We start from the raw sequence: 14161 nt of genomic DNA on the forward strand, positions 1-14161 counted from the left end.
GGTAAAAATCTAAATGTCTTTAAAAGGACACTGTCAAGAAAATAAATCAAAATTTTAGAACAATTTTCTCATTTAAGTTAAAAATTACTTATTTTTATTAATGAATATTAATAAAAATTAATTATTTAAGTTAAAAAAAATCAGTAAAAAGGGAAGAATTTTAAAAAATCTAATTTACTTTTCAATATTCATGCTGTTTATTTTTCGCAGTTTAAATTAGTTATTTAGGCTTTAGATTATAGTCCATTTCTCCATATGAGTCATTTCTCCAATCAGTGTGCTGCAGGGATGGCTTTGCAAACATTTAAGGGAAATGTTTAGTTGTTTCTTTTTAAATTATTTCCATTAGAATAAAATCAATAATAGAAACATTTCTATTGGTTTCAGGTTTTATAGGAGCTTATTATTACACAACCTACATTTGGGGCCAAATAAATCTGACCTGAGAGTGTGAATGCAAATTAATCTACAGGGCCTGAAAACAAAGTCAATTAAATACATACAAAAAATTATAACTATGCACCCAAAGAAATAAACAATAAACATAGCTTAGAAAACAAGCTATAAAAGCAAAAGAAAAAATCTTACTTTAGTATGATAGGAAACATCATAATAATAAAAAAGCCCTTAAGCTATCAATGTCCATCTTACCTCTTGCAATAGAAAGACCTTACTTTGATTCAGCCACTAACAGCATAATTAGCCATTTATTAGACTTGTTTTCCAAGTTACTGGGTGCTTATTTTGACTGATTTGAACTTTTAGCTTTGTCTCTGAGCAGACAATAGCCCTTTTTGGGTAGGAGGGTTATATACTGATTTCATTGCACAACTTGTTTCATTAGTAAGTATTGTTTTCAGCTAATTGCTTTCTCCCATTTTTTAAATGAACTTTGCATTCATTTTTCAGTTTAGCAGACAAGCTTTTTTTGCATTGTCTGAAATGCTATCCAAGGTACTGTACCTGAAATTTTAGAACCACCAGCAAAAACATATTACAGGGCTGTAATACTTCATCTCAAATGCAATAGCTCAACACACTAATACACCAACATTATGTCCTCCTAATGAACCTAGATAGGGATATCTATTCCACTAATGCACGGTGTAAGACTACATTTATCTATTGCACTCAGTTGCAGTAAGTCCCAGCAGGTTTCCAGTTCACAGTAAAGAATATAGCTAGCTATATAGCATCAACTCTTTTCTCTCTCTCTGGCTTGTCAAGGATGAGGAAGAAATAACAATTGAGTGAAAAAGAAAACCCCTACGGAAACAGAGCAGGATGCTACTGATATTGCAGACACTCTCCCCAAGGAATTCAGATGACAATGACATAGGTTGACGCAACATTAGAAATTGCAGCTAAACAAAGCATGTTAGGTTTAGATGTAGAAGTTTGGATCCAGATGTCCTTTAGACGTAAAAAAAAGAGGAAGGGAAATTACATGGTTCCTGTTTAAACTCATTCTAGGCAGTTCAGCCTTATTAAATAATCTTTTCTATATTTCCTCCTGATTTTTACTAGCTCTGCTATCTTTCTTTGGCCTGTTCTATAATATTAACACCTGGACATTTACATCTTCTAGAAATGTCACTAAAGAAATCCACAGACATCTAGCACATGGTCATGCATTCATCCAAGTCTCATTGCCATATTCTGTTCTCAGATACATCTGTGAAACGCCTGTTGATGTACGAGTATCTGAGGACAGGATGTGATCGGTAGTTCTAGCTTTGGCAACAGTGAGAACTGAAGTAATAAATAAGGAGAAATGAAGTCAGGCAACTTCCAAAACAACTAGCGTGATAGTCCTCTTAGTACAGCTTTGGTCCATTCTTGTTAGTACCAGCAAAACTTGAAGTGTAGAATATGTGCAGAAAAAGACAAATAATTCCTTTAAGAAGGAATGAGAAGGAAACGAGTAGTTGCTATAAAATATATGCTTGTTAATTGCGTTTCCAGAACCCTTGACATTCCAAATCACTGTGGCAATAAAAGCTATTTTTAGAATAGGGGATTTGGGGCTAATGTCTTTGCAGAATATAAGCACGCTCTTCATGAAACTATTTTGTGTTAACTCTATAGAATCATGTATGGGTAGATGTCACCCTGCACAACACAAGCCTTCCACCCCTCGCTATCAAAAACCCAGAGTGTCTGGGTCTCCTCCACCAACTGGATAAAACCAGGGACGTGTGGACTCAGCACTACTGCATTCTGAAGGATGGCTGTTTGTATTTTTATGCCGGCATTCGCTCCACACATGCCATAGGTAGGTGATACTCTTTGTTTTTAAATGATTCATATTAACATGAAAGAGTGTACACTATTTTAATGCAAGTATTTTATTATTCTAAAGGTGAAATAGTGCCCTTACTGGCAGAAAGCATATTGGGGTTGGCAGGTTAGAGAGTGAAGCAGTATTGGCTGAATGTTAGTGACAAGAGCCACCCTGCCAGAGCAGTCAAAAATTGCTCAAGCTCCTTAGCTTCATCGCACTGACGGCACACTCCGCTGCAAACTGCCCAGAGTTATTGCTTGGAGCGGGTTTCCTTGTGATTATGGTATTTCCCAATTATATAGGCAGGGAAACACCTCTATCCACTGGAGGAGTGGAACTTCCATCTTTAGCATGATAGCACTCTTTAGCTTCAAAGGGTTGTACAACAATGAAATAACTAGTGCTTACAACATCTCTCTGAGGTTGAAAACTTAGACAGAAACTTGCCCAAAGTCATACAGTGAATCAATAGCAGAACTAGAATTAGTTATCAGGTATTTTGGGAGGTTAGTTCTGTGCTCTAACTGCTCAGCCTCATGCCCTTCTGGTCTTTAAATACACTATTGTTTAAAATAAACCAAATCATCTTTCTTTGACATTGTAGTGGATCTTCTCTTGCTACCCTAACTCCTTTTCTGAACTGTTCCGCTCTTATTGCAGATAGTACCTAACAAACACAGTTTCCACTGTCACTGTAATAACTCGTGTCTCCTTGGTACCGGATATAATGTCAGTAGGACGATTAATGTAGGACTCACAATTCAGAAGACAAACTTTGATAAACTTTGAATCAGCTTCCTGGGACATTTAAGTAGAGTTGTGTAAACAACTTATGTTTCAGTTCAGTGTCTGAACAGTTCAGGTTGACCGGAAACAAAAACTTTTTAAATTTTCCAGCAAATTGAAAATCTCCAAATTTCCTTTTGGGTTGAACAAAACATTTCATTTTTGAGCATTTTAAAAAATCTTTTAAAATAAAATTAAAGTAAAATTTGAAATGAAAAGTCCTTTTAAATAAACAAATTGAAATTGTTAGTTTAAAAAAAATCTCAAAATGAAAGGTTTTCATTTTGGGAAGGAATGTTTGGGTTTGGTATTTCAGTTGGAAAAAACAATTTGGTGAATTCAACATGAATTTGAAAAATGTCACCAGGTAATAATTATTTGAAAGCAGGTAAAATGATGTGTCTAAAGTGCTTGACAAAATGAGCCACATTTGCAAAAGCAACTTCTAAATTCTCATGACCAAAATTACACACCCACATTTTGAGGTTTGCCCCAAACCTGTGTTCAGAAAGCTGGCTGCCTGATTTTCTATGCATGAATGTAGAACATGGGTTGAGGCTATTCTGAGTATTTGGACCCATAATCATCTTAAGTCTTAACTTTATATCTCTGATATTGACACTTCAAGTCAGAGCCCTAGTGCCCAGTTTCACTTTGAAAAGTAGCTGTGTAAAAATGGCATACTTCTTACTCAAAAGAACAGCTATCTGTGTATTCATATCTGCTGACCTAAGTGACATAAGTACCTTTCTAATGCTTTTTATTTCCATTATCCCAATAATACAGCCAGAAGGGACTGAGCTGGATTTCAATACTTTTCATGTGGCAACAAAATTATTTACTAAGTTCCAATAAGTGACAGATCAGTTTCATCTGTGCAACACCATGGAGAGCACAGGTGTAACAGAGGGCAAAATTTGGACTATAATAATAAAAATATTTAGCAGTTGTATTATGTTTTTCATCCAAAGATTTGTAGAACCTTCATTGATGGTGATGATGTGCAAAATTAAAAGAACTCAATTTGACTCTCATATCTCAGGTTGAATCAGGGCTGGCAGATAAGAAAAACAAATATTTGTTTTACTTGTAAACCGAATACATTTGATCTGGAAATCATTGCAATTGAGGAACTGCCATTTCTCTAGTCACTTTGCAAAATAAAAATGGACATTAATGGTTTTTTACAAAGTATTTTTTTTTTTTTGTATATGTATTTTAATTCTCTGTTGCATGATTTTTGGAAGCATCACTACCTAGGTCTCTGAAAAGAGACTGTAAAAACCTTTCCATTGCTAAGTAGAAGGAAAGAACTTGGCACATATGCACTTTACAGTAGACCAACAAGTGGTTTATGCTACTCTCTAGTTGTGCTGTTTCCCTTTCTCTAGGTGGGATTTACCTGCAAGGTTACACTGTAAGCGAACAGTCACTTGGCTCCAGGAGATCTGTAATTGAAATGAAACCCCCATCCGAAGAGTTTCAAACCTTCTACCTATGTGCAGAGAATGTAAATGAAAACAAACGGTAAATTGTGATCTTTGTTTCACTTCTCTTTGCCAAACCCTTAAAACAAGTAAGAACACTGTGGTTCAAGAATGTTTGCCAACATCTTTCCATTTTGTTTTCACCTGTGTGCTTTCATCTCTCCATAACACTAGTTTTAGTCGCACTGCAGCAAAATATGCTGGCACATGTGAGTCATGAGTTCTGTTATTGTCATCACTGGAGTTATAGCAAGGCTGAACTGCAGCAGTTCAAGAAGGAACCTTGTCATGGTATCTCTCATAAGGATGTGTGGGTGGCCATACTAAATGGAAGCACCTGAGTGCCTTTCATGATAGGTCAGACTAAGTGAAAAGTAGGTACTTCTAGTTCTCACAGATGAATTACTTCCAACACTGATCATCATACTTAAAAAAATAGCCTACAAAGTCATTTTCCAAAGGCTACATTCTGTAGTCTTGGTGCAGAAAAAACTCACACTGATGTCTAAAACTAAAAGTTGTAGGATTTGACTTATAATGAGAACTATTAAATAATTTGGAAACTTGTGCCCAGATATGTTGCTCTTACAGCCAATTCTTCCCTTCCCACCTCTCCAGTCCACTTATTATTAGCATTTTTAGTGACATGACAGTACAACAGATTTATAAAAACTAATTTCAGGAGAAGTTTATCTTCCAAGTGCACATATGACACCCATTCAGTGGCAGTTGTTGGTCTTTCCTTTCTTTCAGATGGATTACTGCTTTGAAAACCTCAATTAATAAATGGGTAACCCTACACCAGGCCATTCAAGACTTCATGAACCGACCCCTGGAAGAGACAAAGATGTGAAAAAAAAATCTAGTTTTTCTTCATACTTTTCTTTATAATACATTTCAAGACAATATCTCCCACACAGATGATATTTTAGCAGCAGGTGAACTTTAGCAGTGGTATGTACCACATATCTTTTGTAAACATTAGTAAATAAAAGCTAATTTATGTTACCTGCATTGTGAATAGTCTTTTTATATTTCTATTTGTGGTTCAGGGTCCCCTAACTTAAGCAGAGTCACTTTGGATTTATACCAGTGAACAGGGATTTTGCCTTAACTGATAAACTACACTTCTTGCTGCATCATAGTACAGTAGAACCTCAGATACAAACACCTCAGGAATGGAGGTTATTTGTAACTCTGAAATGTTTGTAACTCTGAACAAAACGTTATGGTGGTTTTTTCAAAAGTTTGCAACTGAACATTGACTTAATACAGCTTTGAAACTTTACTATGCAGAAGAAAAATGCTGAATTTAACCATCTTAATTTAAAGGAAACAAGCACAGAAACAGTTTCCTTACCCTGTCAAATATTATTTTTTAAACTTTTCCTTTATTTTTTTAGTAGTTAATGTTTAACACGGTACTGCACTGTATTTGCTTTTCCTTTTTTGGTTTCTGCTTCTGTCTGATTGCATACTTCCCATTCCAAATGAGGTGTGTGATTGACTGGTCAGTTCATAACTCTGGTGTTCGTAACTCTGAGGTTCTGTTGTATTTATCTAAAGGGAGAAAGCACTGACTTTCAGTATACATTTTACTCTGGTTTTTTTTATGCATATGTTGTTTTTATCATGCAAACGTAATCCTTGTGAGGATTTACTTTTATAAGATGATCCCTCAGTTGGGTTTTCTCTGAAATATATGGACTGTTTTTAACTCAAAGTTGGGGCTGGGCGGGGCCAGAAAAGATTAAAATAGAGCATGCAGTGAAGTTGTAGCCAACTCGCTCCCAGGATATTAGAAAGACAACGTGGGTGAGGTAATATCTTCTAATGGACCAACTTCTATTGGTGAAAGAGAAAAACTCAAAATACCATTTTGAGGCATTTTGAATGATGTCAGAGGAATTTTGACAGAGAGGACTGATGGGGAGGCCAAAGGCTCCATATCCACTAGGGCAGTGCTGTGCATATGGAATTGAATGTATATTATTTTGTTGTTGTTCATGTTCACTCTATAGTAAGTAAATTTTAATTTTAAAGTATTTTTGGCCTGGCCAACTGCTATCACAGCTCACCACATTTATGGAGAGGAATGGATTTGAGGCTGAGAAGAACTATTTCCTCTGAACCTATGGATGAGAGGTAGCACCATAACCCTGCATCAAGTGTGTCAAAAATAGTCCTCTAATAATTGATTCAATGATGTAATATTCTAAATTCTAATTTTTACAAAAATATGATTATAGTTAATTTTTTGTATTACCATAGCACCTAAGAGCCCCAGTCATGGACCAGGACCCCATTGGCGCTGCATAGACACAGAACAAACAGACTGTGAGCTCTTTGGAGTGCAGTCTAAGACAAGAGACAACAGATGGATACAGACTGAAGGGGGAGACAAGGAAACAATGAACCAGTATTGGTCAACATGATAGGCAGTGGTCTCAGCACACCAGTGGCAAAACCACTGTCAAGTGTTTGGTAGGCATCACTGAAAAGGAGAATTTTAAAGAGGGTTCTAAAGGATAATGAGGTCACTTAGCGGATGTTTATGGGGCGTCCCTCCCAACTGTGAGGGAAAGCATGAGAGAAAGCACAATGGTGCTTGTTTGAAAATTTAAAAAGTTGGTAATGGAAGCTGGCATCATGGGCCGATCAGAGGCAAGATTCAGCCTCTCAATACTGAATGAGAGGTGATAGATAGCGTGAGGATAGGCTGTGAAGGGCCTTTAAAGTGAAGACAAATGGCTTATGTTTTGGTGCAATAGAGAAGGGGGAGCGGGGAAAAACAGTGGAAGGGATGCAGACAGAGGAGTGATGTAGTCAAAGTTAAGGGCTAGGAAAGTGATAATTGCAGCTGTATGCTGAATGGATATGAGCAGGTTAAGACTGCATTAATCAAGGCCCGAGTAAAGGATGTTACATTTACCAAGATGCAAGATGATGAAAGCCTGGATGAGAGTTTTAGCTAGGGTGACCAAATGTCCCATTTTAATGGGACAGCCCATTTTTTGGGACTTTTTCTTATATAGCAGCCTATTACCCTCCACCCCCATTCCATTTTTTCACAATTGCTATCTAGTCACCCTAGTTTTAGCTGTGTAGAGAGACAGGAAAGGCCATAATACAGAGATGTTATGCAAAAATAATCTGCTAGATTTTATCATAGTCCGGATGTAAGGACCTATAGAGAAGTCTGAGTCAATCACTCTTCCAGTATATAGAACTAGCCAATTAATTTATGATTTTTCACATGATTTTACTAAGTTCTTTATAGTTATTCACTCAATTACCTCTAATTTTAGACAGGAGCCTTGCAATTTGCAGCTGTTGTAAAAACAGAAGTGTAAGTGTGAATTGGATGTGGGTACACACATATACTGTTACAATCACTTAACTGAAAGAAGAACAGTTGCAAAGTTACCAACTCTTGAGATTTCATTGCGAGTCTTGTGATATTTGGTCTTTTTCTCAAAGGCTTTAGACCTTGGGGGTCATCTGAATACATCAGTAGCTCAGCTTTAATTTTAAAGCAAAAGTAAGTTTCTAGCCCTCGTGATGGTGGATAATAAATTTAAAAACATGAAGCCTAGACATGGCAAAGCCAGAAGGCAAGTGACAAAAGCTCCGAATGTTTTGCTTTAAAATAATGATTTTTGGGTGGATCTGGCTCCTGCTATTTGAATGCTTGAGGTAGCTATATTGCAGTTCACCCAGGAAGGAAAGTTGTTAAACATTCCAAATGGGTTGCTACAATGGTTTGAACAGTTGAATACAGAAATCACCATGTTTAATGAAATATTACAGGCAATCCGCTATATGATCCATTTTCTTGCACCAATCTTTTGTACCATCCACTGCTCATGCTAACAAATTCTTCCACAGAGCATAGTTTGTATAAAAGTAAATGATTCAAGTTTTTTTGAAAACAAATGAACTCTGGGGAAATGGTCATGTCTCATGTCTAGTGATAATGTTGTACTCCTTTGATGCACAGCCATGAAATTTATATTTCTGTTACAACGTTTAGAGCAGGAAATGGAGAGATCATAAATTATTCCTTTTTGTTATTGTTTTCTACATGGAAATCAAAATAGCACTTCTAGGCACTACCTTACTTGGGTCAGTGCAGCTGGCTTGAGACTGACAACTGCAAATATTTCCTGAGAACTAGCTTTGAGATCCAAACAACAGATGTTGAGATCTTGCAAGTAGAGAAGCCGCAATGAAAAATCATGAAGGAAAAAATTGCACCATATTAATAAGCAGAAAAACTAAACAAATTCAAAAACAATTGCAAAAAAAATTGATACAATGGGGTAAATGTGAGGCGACAGGACGGGGAGGTCCTCACAATCCTGATCCAGCAACGCACTTATGCCTAGTTTGGTCCCAGTTCTTCCTTCAGCCCTTACTCAGGTTGAATACTCCCTTCTTGTGTAAATACTGCCACTGAAGTGATTCACTGGTGGAAGTAATGTCAATCAGATTTCGTGCTTCTATAAACCACTTACGTCACATATGAAAGTAATAATGCTAGGACACATAGCACAGAGAATTGATATAAAGGTCATAAGACATAGGGCTCAATGACTTCAATACAAATACTTCCATGAGTATGTGCTACTCAGTCTGAGTGAGGGTCATAGAATTGGGCCTTTTCTCTTATGACCTTACCAGACTTTGCCCCCGAATAGGTGCCTTACAAATTAGATATATCTCTTTTCCTCCGCACTTGACATCATTTCTGAAGCATACTAGTGTTATGTTACTATGTTTTTGATTTATTTTCACATACATTCTACTGCAAATATATCAGAACTCAAAAAATAGTCTCACTCAGCGTAAGTCAATGGAGTTACACTGGTATAAAACCTGTGTAAGTGAAAGAAAAAAATCTGGCTCACTGTTTTTTATTGTTGAGATTTACACTTCCATGCTGTAGAATCAAGACTAGATTCTTAGCTGGTGTAAATAAGTATAGCTTCAGGATCTGGCTTTTTATATTTTGTGATCCTGATGCTTCCAAATGGAAGCAAAATCAATAACAAATTGAAGGGAAAAGAATCACCATTTCATTTTTCTTCAAATGATCATAAATACAAATCATCTGTGAAAAAATATGTCACTGCTTTTAAGAGTAACAAGCCAGCTCTTGGCTACAGCCAGATTCTACAGTGCACAAAGATGGCTTGTCACATTTCTCTGAGCCAGAGCTGGTTCTAGCCCAGCACTAATGCCTACATAGATCACAACAGCCCGGCAGTTGTTCTAATTTATGTCAAGTGGCTAATGGAAGCATTGCCTGAGTGGCAATTTGCCAGCCAGGAATTGTCATAGAGCAATGCACACGCTCTCCCATTCCTAACACTGCTGGGGACAATGGTATTTGGATCGAGAGGGCTGGCATAGGAAGGAGCAATCTAGGCCTACTGGTGACCCCATGCCAGAGAGGTCATAATCAGTGGGTCAGGGTCATACTTAGCTGTCGTCAATGTGGCTGATTTTATTTTCATTTTTTAAAGTATTCACAACACTCTTATCTGATATATATTTTGTTTGAGTGGTTTCTCATGGGACTTTTTCCCAGTCCCCTTGCAGATGTCCAAAAGGAATTTTTCTGAATAAATGTTCCCTCAACACACACAAATTTCTCAATCTGACTTTTCACCTTCTTCTGGAGTTGTAATTACATGTGTAATCTAATTCTAATTGGACAACTGTAATTATAAATAGCAGTATATAATTCTGCATTCATACATTTGAGTCAGCTTAATTATGAGTTCCTTTTGTCACTAAAATGTATTGATGGTGCTTGTAAAGTTGTATTTATTACATTTTTCTCTCAAGAGTTTTTTCCCAGATACCTGAAGGGGAGATTAAGGATTTATCAGTGTTTCTCTCTGGCTGTAGAGGTTGATTTTGGTTTGTTTTGCTATTTTTTTTTAAACATGCCTCATCATTTTAATTATATTTGAAAAGTGGGGGGAGGTTGAAAAAAATCCATGTATATTATTGCAAGTGTTTATTATGTGTTTTCTGCATTAGTTTGACATTATTGCAGCTTGCTCACTAATACAAATTAACACATAATTAGAAGCATGGGATTTATCAGACCTTTCATTCATCAAGTCCAGAATCCTGCTTGTGTTGCTTCAGAGAAAGGGGGAGGGGGGAATTGTATCCTGTCAATTGTGCACTGCTTCACACAGCAAAAAAACCCAAAACAAACAGACAAAAAAACTCTCACCCTTGTAGCAATCACCTTAAACCTTGAATCATGAGATATGATTCCCTTAATTTAGCATACATAGAACTGTAGCATAAAATGTTAGTCATTATCATCCAAATCATAGAAATCCAGCTAAAGTAGTTAACTCTATAACCTCCTGTGGCAGTGAAGTCCACAGATTGCATGTTGTTGGAGGAAGTATTTCTGTTTAGATTTTCTATCTTTAATGGCCATTTATTTAATCAAAAGACCACACTTCTTGAGTTAGAAAGACAGAATAACATAGGGAGGGCCTAGTAGCTTTTTAGTCTCCTCTTCAGAATCCTGAATACTTCAGTTTAGTCCCCTCTGAGTCTTCTCCTTTCCCTGCTAAATAGTCCTAGTTGCTATGTCTCATCATACTGTTACCTTTTTTTTGACCCAAGTAGCTAGTCAAAGTTCAGGGCCTTGGGGATGTTCCAGCTGGAAAGAGAAATTGATGGAGCCTGGTATTTTCTTTGATGCACTCTTGTTAATTTACAAAGAATGTACAAAGTCCTGCTTCTCTGAACACAGGAGGAACTAAGCACCAGGGATAGCTTTTTTGCCTAGCATCAGACTCAAAATATTCCCTTGTGCCTTCACCCAGCATACAGGCGCTTGTGTGGCTTTCTTCAGGTTGTCTCTATTGCTCTTTGTGTCTGCGTTCTGCCTTCTCTCTCTCTCACACACCTCCACAGACTTTTCTAAAACAATACTCAGACCAAAAAAACCCCCAAAACAACCCTCTACCCACACAATCAAAAAATATCTGTGTGGGTTCACATACTCCTTTTGTCTAAGGTGGGGGCTTGTGATTAACTCAACCTTACAGTTATGTGAAGCGTACATTCACACCAGACACCCATCAATCTCCAAAAGTTTTTAACTCAATCCATCAAGTTTAAACCAGCTCATAACAACACATTAACTTTCCCATATACCTAAGCCATCATCATTGCCTTCCTCTGGACCTTTTCAGCATTCACTACACTTTTCCTAATGCAGGGGGGTTTCATCGCTAGAGAGAGTGGTCCAAATGAGGGCAGACACTTGTTCAACATAGGAAACATTATGCTCACGCCTGCTCTTGAGCAGTACTTGCACTTGCATTGAAGCCAGTGTGGGTAGGAGGCTGGAAGGCTTGATTAGTTGTGGGATGCATTATTATTTTATTAATTTAGCAGGTAGGCATTTGATTACATTATATAGTCTTTTAATATGTAATATTTTAGTACTGTGTGGTTTACAGTGTGCAAAGTGACTGAAGCCTTAGACAGGCACTAATAGAAGTTGAAATGAATAAATTAGCCACCCCTCTTCCCATATCTTGCTTTTCTGTTACATGATCTATTACTCATGAACCAATTCTCTAATTTGGTGATAAATAAGTGAAACTTGTACTAATAAACTTGTTAGTGGTTGTCAACCATACATTTGGAATTAAAAGCTTCATAAATAGATCAGTTCACGTCAATAACTGTAACAGCATTGAGCTAGGAAGTTTTAAAATGTAAGCAGGGTCTGACAGAGTTCTCCCCTGACAGCTAGCTGGGAGGGGGAGAGATTTCAGGAGCAAACTGTATCTATATGAACCCATCTACTCTTCCAAGCTATCCAGCAGATAGAGCAGTGTTGCTCACAGTGATCAACTTTGGCTGGTGTTGGGTTACAAATCACTTTAGTACTGAATGTAGAGGTAGTGTATAAATAAAGGGGAAGCAGACCTGTGCTTCACTTGTCCCAAATGAGGGGCTCACCCTCAGTTGAAAGGACCTCTTTAACCAGAGGCTCTAATGTCAGACTTCTGTGAAAGTAAGAGGGGTGGGGACAGATGTACCAGTCAGGAGATTTGGACTCTCCCTAAGGGTCCCTAATCTGGTTGAGCCTGTTCCTCCCCACGATTCAAAGAGAGAGATAAGTAAGCTTAATTGGGAGCCTTTTGTTATCCTAAGTACTCAATAAGAGCTGAAATCACTTGTGGTGCAGCAGTGTTTCTGCCCAGTCTGCTGAGATCTAAAAATCACTAAGACAGCAGAGAGACAGGTGGCAGCAGGAGGTGACTGATGGGTGGCCCTCTGGAGAGTGGCAAGCAGTTGGCTGAGGAACAGTGGCTGGCCAGGCGGTGAAGAACAGTGATTGGCGGGGCAGCCAGACAGAGCAAATGCTCAGATTGCAATTAAGTTTCAATAATGAAACTTTGGGGAAGATGCAAGTTATGTTTGATGGTGTTTTCAGGGCAGCACGGACTGGCATTGCTGTGCAATTACTGCATTGTCAGTACCTCGTATTGTCTCATTTGTTTGCCTTCAAGAATTTATAGTTATTGCTAAGATCCGTCCATATTCAAGGTTTTCTTACCTCTGCCAGGAAAAAGATAGCTATATTGAAACGAGAATGCTTCCATTAGCGGAGTATGATATTGCAGGTCATGTTCTTGAAGCATGATTTATTCAGCAGGTTTGCTACATTCCAAGTGGAACTCTTTTTCTGCCCTATTCAGCAGAAAATGTACACAAGGGGAAGCCACAGAAGGTCACCTATGTGTTTCCAACATTGGGCTGAGCAATTAGCAGGAAAAACAGTTGTGCCACAAAAAAATTTTTTGCCAAGTACATAATTGCCGGCAGTAGAGAGCTGGTCAAGGACGGTTATTTGTTTGGTTCTGTTTCCCCCCGCCATCAGCTCCTGCAGCCTGATTTACCAGAGTTAATCTAGTGCTAAACTGCAGGAATGATGGAATACGCCTTAGCCAAACCTATGACACTGCAGCATTCTTGGATGGAAATCAGGTTGCCTAATACTCAGACTTCTCTTATATACCACCACTTACGCACATCTGTTATGCTGGCACGATAGCATGCTAATTTTAAGAAAGTGGGGGCAAGCAAAGGTTTATAGGTGGATTGACTGCAGTATATAGGAATTAACATCTCTTATTCAGGAAGATCCTCTCAGGGGCAAATAATGCTAAAATGGGCTGGCTAAACACTTAAGTATCAGCAGTGAGCCCTTATTCTAAAGTGTTATAGTATCAATGAGGGTCTTCACCTTGTTTTCTTTTCTAGAGAGTCTTGGTGCTCTGAATTTTGAACATGAAAAGAGAAAGCCATGTCATGTGCGAAGTGTTAAACAGTGACATTCCGAGGCCTTTAGTTAATTACTGTTTCTATTAAGGTCTCCCTCATAATTAATAAACCACTTAGAGGTTCATTAGGTTGATGCAATATGATGAAACTTGTCACCCTACAAGTACATATTATTATTAGAGAGGCTTTTGAAGTTGTAAAGAAGCATCTAGCGGTCACAATCACAGGCATTTTAAGTAATAATAAGATGATAGATAATTTT

General features: G+C 37.7%; 1 protein-coding gene across 3 annotated transcripts in view; it reads left to right on the plus strand.

Annotated features, from left to right (window-relative positions):
- LOC128839862 (uncharacterized) overlaps positions 1-5565 on the plus strand; it is a 68822-nt gene extending 63257 nt beyond the window's left edge. For all 3 annotated transcript variants that reach the window (XM_054033203.1, XM_054033205.1, XM_054033204.1), the window contains 3 exons: positions 2089-2275; positions 4462-4597; positions 5311-5565. In XM_054033203.1, coding sequence (XP_053889178.1) covers positions 2089-2275; positions 4462-4597; positions 5311-5410 — 423 coding nt within the window. In that variant the 3' untranslated portion in view covers positions 5411-5565. The remainder of the gene's footprint in view (positions 1-2088; positions 2276-4461; positions 4598-5310) is intronic.
- The last annotated feature ends 8596 nt before the right edge of the window (positions 5566-14161 follow it).

Source organism: Malaclemys terrapin, chromosome 6 (genome assembly GCF_027887155.1).
Source record: "Malaclemys terrapin pileata isolate rMalTer1 chromosome 6, rMalTer1.hap1, whole genome shotgun sequence".
NCBI lineage: Eukaryota > Metazoa > Chordata > Testudines > Emydidae > Malaclemys > Malaclemys terrapin.